This window comes from Triticum aestivum, chromosome 3D (genome assembly GCF_018294505.1).
Source record: "Triticum aestivum cultivar Chinese Spring chromosome 3D, IWGSC CS RefSeq v2.1, whole genome shotgun sequence".
In the NCBI taxonomy this organism is placed as follows: Eukaryota; Viridiplantae; Streptophyta; class Magnoliopsida; order Poales; family Poaceae; genus Triticum; species Triticum aestivum.
The window spans coordinates 590,871,278-590,878,221 of record NC_057802.1 but is presented as its reverse complement, the minus strand read 5'-3'; the positions used below and the strand labels follow the sequence as shown (position 1 = coordinate 590,878,221).

The 6,944-nt window shown below is 50.6% G+C and overlaps 1 protein-coding gene across 1 annotated transcript in view; it reads right to left on the bottom strand.

The window, feature by feature from the left end:
• Positions 1–3,735, bottom strand: part of LOC123076601 (GPI-anchored protein LLG1-like) — a 6,150-nt gene extending 2,415 nt beyond the window's left edge. Inside the window, exons 1-2 of the mRNA XM_044498763.1 lie at positions 3,648–3,735; positions 3,403–3,462 (exon numbers count right to left, since the gene is read on the bottom strand). Coding sequence (XP_044354698.1) covers positions 3,403–3,462; positions 3,648–3,735 — 148 coding nt within the window. The remainder of the gene's footprint in view (positions 1–3,402; positions 3,463–3,647) is intronic.
• Between the last annotated feature and the right edge of the window lie 3,209 nt (positions 3,736–6,944).

The following is a 6,944-nucleotide window of genomic DNA, read 5'->3' as shown; positions in this document are numbered from 1 at the left end:
CCCTTCGCTCGTGCGTCATCTTCATCGTCTCATCGTGCCTCCTCCGGTGTTCGAGTTTCGTCGTCGCAATGGCATCAACGTCTTGGTCATCCTACAAATAATGTGGTCACTTCCATTGTTCGGAGTCATGAACTTCCGTGTTCTAGTTCAAATAATTCATCGTTAGTTTGTGATGCCTGTCAGCGTGCTAAGAGTCATCAACTACCTTATTCTACTTTGTTTCACATCACTACTGTACCTCTTGAATTAATACATTCAGATGTTTGGGGTCCCGCTCTTGCTTCGTCGGGAGGGTACAAATATTATGTTAGTTTTATTGATGACTACATGTGCTTCACCTGGATTTATTTGCTTAAACACAAGTCTGATGTTGAGCAAGTTTTCTACAACTTTCAGGCTCATGTCGAACGCCTTCTGGATTATAAAATCAAAGCCGTTCGGTCCGACTGGGGTGGTGAATACCACAAACTCCATCGCTACTTTCAACGCACGGGTATCTCTCACCGAGTGTCATGTCCGCATACCTCTCAGCAGAACGGTATTGCCGAGCGCAAACACCGACATTTGGTCGAGACCGGTCTTGCCTTGCTTGCGCACTCCTCTCTTCCACTTCGGTTTTGGGATGAGGCTTTCCTTACGGCATGTTACCTCATCAACCGTATACCCACTCCGGTTCTCAATAAGCACACACCTTTGTTCCGTCTGTTTCATGTTCAGCCCAACTACTCCTCCCTTCGGATTTTTGGGTGTGCTTGCTGGCCTAGTCTCCGCAAGTACAATGCTCACAAGCTTGAGTTTCGGTCCAAGATGTGTGTTTTCCTTGGCTATAGTCCTTTGCATAAGGGCTATAAGTGTCTTGACCGTACCTCCGGTCGGATATACATCTCTCGTGATGTTGTTTTCGACGAGACTGTGTTCCCTTACTCTCAACCCGACGTTTCGGTTGATCCTGCTTCTCTTGAACATGCACTCACTTTTCCCTCCGATGAACCGGTTCCGGATGTCCATGTGCGTAAATATGACCTGTCCTATTTGTCATCTAACTTGTCTTTTGCAGGTGATATTGCTTTGAGTTCCCCCCAGGTACATGTTGCTGCTCCGACGCCTCCTGATGCGCCCGACGTGCATGTCCCTCCGCCCGAGGCAGGCGCGGCTGCCTCGCCTGATGGCGTGACCGCGGACGCGGCTGGGTCGCCACCCTCGCCCGGCGCGGCTGGGTTGCCACCCTCGCCCGGTCCGTCGCCTGGGCCGGTCCAGCACACCATCGTCTCTCGGCCCGTGTCGCCTCTTGCCGAGGTCCCCTCAGCCGCGACACCCTCGGCCGAGCCCTCGTCGTCGTCGTCTTCTCTTACCGGCGATGCAGCTCCGGCGCATGCTATGGTTACACGCCATCGTGATCATACGCGCAAGGAGAAGTCTTACACTGATGGCACGGTTCGATACGACTCTCGCCGTCGTGCCTTCTTCACCACGCCGGTTTCCCATCGTGATGCTCTGGGTGAACCTGCCTGGCGTGCCGCCATGTCCGAGGAGTTTGCTGCTCTCCGTCACACTAACACCTGGGTGTTGGTGCCTCGGCCACCTGGTGTTAATATTGTGAGCTGCAAGTGGATTTTCAAAACCAAGCATCGTCCGGATGGGTCTGTTGATAAGCACAAAGCTCGTCTTGTTGCTCGTGGTTTCACTCAACAGCACGGGATTGACTACGGAGATACTTTTAGCCCGGTGGTGAAGCCTGCCACGATTCGCTTGGTTTTGTCTCTTGATGTGTCTCGTGGCTGGAGCCTCCGACAGATTGATGTGAGCAATGCCTTTTTACATGGGTTCTTGGCCGAAGATGTGTACATGCAGCAGCCACCTGGGTTCGAGGATGCCACTTATCCCTCTCATGTCTGCAAACTTCAACGGTCTATTTATGGTCTCAAGCAGTCACCCCGTGCCTGGTATGCTCGTTTGAGTCAGCGCCTTTCGCAGCTCGGTTTTGTTGCTTCCAGATTAGATGCATCTTTGTTCATCTTCTCCCAGGGTACTATACAGATATACATGCTGGTGTACGTTGATGATATTGTGATTGCTGGCTCTACCCCCGCGCCGTGGTGGATCGTCTTGTGCAGTCGTTGTCTGCTAGCTTTCCCATCAAAGATTTGGGTCGCCTCGAGTACTTTCTTGGTTTGGAAGCGTCCTTTCATTCAGGGGGGCATGACCTTGATGCAGAAAAAGTATGCTTTAGATCTTCTTCATCGCGTCAACATGGAGAACTGCAAGGCCACTTCCACTCCGCTTGCTACATCCGAGAGTCTCTCACGTCATAGTGGTGCACTACTGGGTAGAGATGACTCCTTTCGGTATCGCAGTGTGGTTGGGGCACTTCAGTATTTGACCCTCACTCGTCCTGATATCTCCTTCGCAGTGAATAAAGTGTGTCAGTTCCTGTCTCAGCCAACGGAGGATCATTGAGAAGCAGTCAAGCGTATTCTGAGATATGTCAAAGGTACGCTAGACATGGGACTACGGATTCGTAAGTCCATATTTACTGGAGTGAGTATATTCACCGATGCAGACTGGGCAGGCTGTGTTGATGATAGGCGCTCCACTGGTGGTTTTGCTATATTTGTTGGACCTAACCTTGTATCTTGGAGCTCGAAGAAGCAACCCACAGTCTCGAGATCAAGCACCGAGGCAGAGTATAAGGCATTGGCCAATGGCGCGGCTGAAGCCATTTGGATAGACTCAGTTCTCACAAAACTTGGAGTCCCACGGCAGCGCACTCCTATATTGTGGTGTGATAACTTAGAGGCAACTTACCTGACGGCGAATCCAGTGTTTCATGCTCGGACCAAACACATTGAGATTGATTTCCACTTTGTGAGAGAACGAGTAGCTGCTTGTGAACTGGAAGTCAGGTTTATTTCTACAGATGATCAGTTAGCGGATGTATTTACTAAACCTGCTACTAGACAGATGCTAGACCGTTTTAGAACCAATCTGAATCTTGTATGTAGTTCAGATTGAGGGGGCATGTAAAGTAGAGTCTAGTATATTGTCCTTGTACACGTATTTGTATACGTATGTAATTGTAATTGTGATCATCTATATATAGAGACGTGAGGCTAGATGTCAACCACCCACGCAAAACCCTAAACCCTGTGTTTCAACTATCCTAAGCGCATATGAGCACAATCAAGAGAGTTATATTCAGTTAACAAGCATGTGGATTCAGTATCTTCAGCGTCTGCGCCATCAAATCCGCCCCAAGTCAGTTAACACGGAGCATCTCTTCTAACCAGATCGTCTGTAATTCTGTATCACTAAAGCCAGACCAAATCCCTCCACCCATGGTCGCACCTATCCGGAAACTGTCATGGGGTTCAACTTCGCAAGAGGAAGAAAGGAAACTACTACCATTATTGGTCTGCAGCAAGCTCCTCCCAGTAGATCCGGTGCTGGCCTGCAATACGCTGTCTGCTCAAGCACCAAGAAAACAGAACAAACCCATCACAGCTCGCTCCAAGAAGCAAAATACTACTCCCTCTCCATTCCATAATATAAGAACGGTTTTCAAACTAACATACCTTGAAAAGTGTTCTTATATTATGTGACGGAGGGAGTACTGCGGAGTAGTCGGGAGTACCGGATCACGCACGGACCAGACAGGAAGGGCGACGCCGAGGCGGAGGCAAGTCCGGCCAGGATGGCGGCAGCGAAGAGGAAGATGAACCGACGGGTCAGCGCCATCGCTCGCTAGCTGCTGGAGCTGTTTCAGGTGGTGGTTTTTTGGCGAGCACCACGAGATGGCTTGCCACTCTGTTCGTTAGTGGGCGTGGTGCGGATATTGGGACCTATGGTCTCCGCTAGCACTTCAAAGGCGACGACGACCTCCATGACTTGACAGCGCAATACGTTATGTCGAGTCTAATTTTTTCCACACAACATGATCTCACGGAGCAATTTGCCCCGCCCATACTCTGCATTTTGGTGGCCTAAATTTTTAAGGCACACGTGCGTGGCGCACGGCCATGGCACATCATCAATCTTGTAGGTAGGACGATAGTTTTTGTCAGGAATGTGGCTTTGGATTGATCTGTGTATTTATTTTGTAAGATCTTGTTGAATAATGCAATAAAGATGGTTGTATGCTCACACATGCCGAGGCCAGGGTAATCCTCCCTTTTGATTTTTTTTATAGGTTTTGCGGCTTCAATTTTTGAACAAGTTTACCTCAGCGTGCTGTTGCATCAATAAAGATGACTTCGAACCTTTGTATGACTGGTTGAAGTCATACAAAGATAGAAAAGGGGTACAAAGACGCCATTGTCCTACAACCTGAGCCTAACTTGTGGTTGTTTAAATTTGAAGTATTAGGCATGACATCTTGGAAAACTTGGTTTTCGAGATTTTTTATACAAAAACCAACTTTTTTGAGTTTTCTTGTTACGATAATTCTATAAAATACCTTGTTTAGATGAAAAAACGATAGGAAACCACGTTTGCACCTTCCACATGGCACATGCCATTGTTGCCAACCCCATTCACCACTGCTACAAAACGCCGTCTGTTCGACACGTGTGGTTCACCTGATTCGCTGCGAGAGCACCCTGGAATCATCAAAAGACGAACGACATGATCCCATTAACATCTTGGATATCGCTGCACCGAACTAGCCCAATCGGATCCAACGTGAACAGGGGCGCCAACAACTTAATGTCAAGAAATAAATGCAACACAAAAAAGAAGAAATAAAAATCAACATTAATGTCAAAATGTGCTTTGCAAAAAAAATAGAAATCCAAATTAATAAAGATATAAGACTTATACATGAGAATTACAACAGGTAACTAAAATAGGTAGCAAAATAACAAATATTTTTGTTTAGCATAGCAAAATAACAATTTGATTTTCAGTTGACGAATGGCCTATGTGAATGTAACATTCCTAGATGTTCAAATAAAAATATAAGACTTATACATGAGAATTACGAGCTAAGATAGTAGGAGTCTAAAAACAATCGCCCTCCCTGACCCCCGCGTCGCCCTCCTCCCCGGGCGACACGGGGGAACCAGCCGCCGCCCAGCAGCCCCCCTCCCCGCCGCCCTCTCCCGCTCGCCGTCGTCGGAGGGTCGGCCGGCGAAGCCGCGCCGGACCCCAGGATGGCGGCGGCCGGGCGGATCTGACGCACTGCTCGGCGGGGCGCCTCGTCAAGCTTCGGCTCCCCTGCCGGCCGCCCTCTGCCAGCCGTGCCCTGCGCCAGCACGTCCCCGGCGGCCTCGTACACCCCAGCCCCCGCCTGACCTCCCTTCCACCGGCCGCTGCGAGCTCCTGCCGCCGGCAAGGTGCCTCCGCCTTCCCCCGTCTCCGCGTCAGATCTGTCTGTCCTGCCGCCGGCATCCTCTCTGCTGACGGCGCCGGACCCGGGATTGGGGATGGCGTGCTCCTTTGCTGGTGTCGGGCAGTCCTTGCGGTGCCCGCGACGGCGCTCTTCTCCTTCCGAGCCGCTGCCATGGCTTCAAGGTGCGGCTTTTTGGTGTGCATCCGGTGGTGCCTCCCCAGCGTCGGCCGGCCCTTGCGGCGTGCCTGCTGGTGTTCTGCGGGCGCTCGTGCCCTTGCGTTGGAACCCTCGCTGGTGTTGCTCCGGACCCGGCGGCCCTCGACCTGCGTTTTCCAGTGTCCTTGGGTTGTCGGTGCCTCTTCCAGCGCGACGCCGGCCCCGGCGCTAGTGAGGCTGCGTCTCCTCCAGCCTCTATAGCTTGCCGGTGTCTTGACGGCCTCGGTCCCGGCGACCCGGATCTGCGTCTCCTCCAGTTCCTGGCTTGTCGGCGTCGTCGGGTGCCGTCGCGTCCCCTGCATCGGCCCCCTTTGCCCTGCCAACTACCCCAACCCCGGCCACCTCGCTGCCCCACCCCTCGTCATGTCCAAGGTTCGCGTGTCCAGCGTGGCTCCCCTCTGGTGATGGTGGTTCTTCGATCTACGTGTGCCTTCCGACTCCCGGTTCCGGTACGGTAGCTTTGGGATTGCTCAAATATAGGCCAGGGAGAAATCCCTGCTCGGCTTGCCGATGCTGGCAACGGCAACACTCGCGAGTGCCGTCCCCTCCCTGAAGACGTTGTCATGGCCTCTCTCCGTGCCCATCTTCGAGCACTAGGGGAAACCCTAGGTCTGATTCTTCAGATCGAGAGCACTAGGGGAAACCCTAGGTCTGATTCTTCAGATCGGACGATGATGGCATCACGGCGTTGTTTACCTTCCTGTAGGCGTTGTCTTGTGTGCTCGCGGCGTCCCCGGTGCTGATTCGTGGCTGTCTGACTTCATGTTGGTTTGGACTTGCCTCTCTAGTTAGTGGGCTTAGCTGTGTCGTTTGCTTGTTCGGGCCAAGCACTTTGTCTCTCTTTTCTATTTTTGGGCGCCATGTTCACGCCTTGCGTTCGTGGATGTGTTGTACCTTATTTGTATTCATTCTCTCTTCTTCTATTAATGAAAAGATACACATGCTTTGCATATTCGCGAAAAAACATGAGAGTTACAACAGGTAACTAAAATAGGTAGCAAAATAACATTTTTTTTTTAGAATAGCAAAATAACAATTTGATTTTCAGTTGGCGAATGACCTATGTGAGTGTAACATGACTAGATGTTCAAAATTTATGGGTTGTTTACTTATGGAAGAAATGCATGGTAATTCGGGAAATAAACGCAACACCAAAAATGATGAAGTTAAAATGAACGCGAAAATGAGCTTTTGTTAAGGCCAACAAGTGCAAAAATAAAAAGAAAAATCGCCCCTAGGTCTGATTCTTCAGATCGGACGATGATGGCATCACGGCGTTGTTTACCTTCCTGTAGGCGTTGTCTTGTGTGCTCGCGGCGTCCCCGGTGCTGATTCGTGGCTGTCTGACTTCATGTTGGTTTGGACTTGCCTCTCTAGTTAGTGGGCTTAGCTGTGTCGTTTG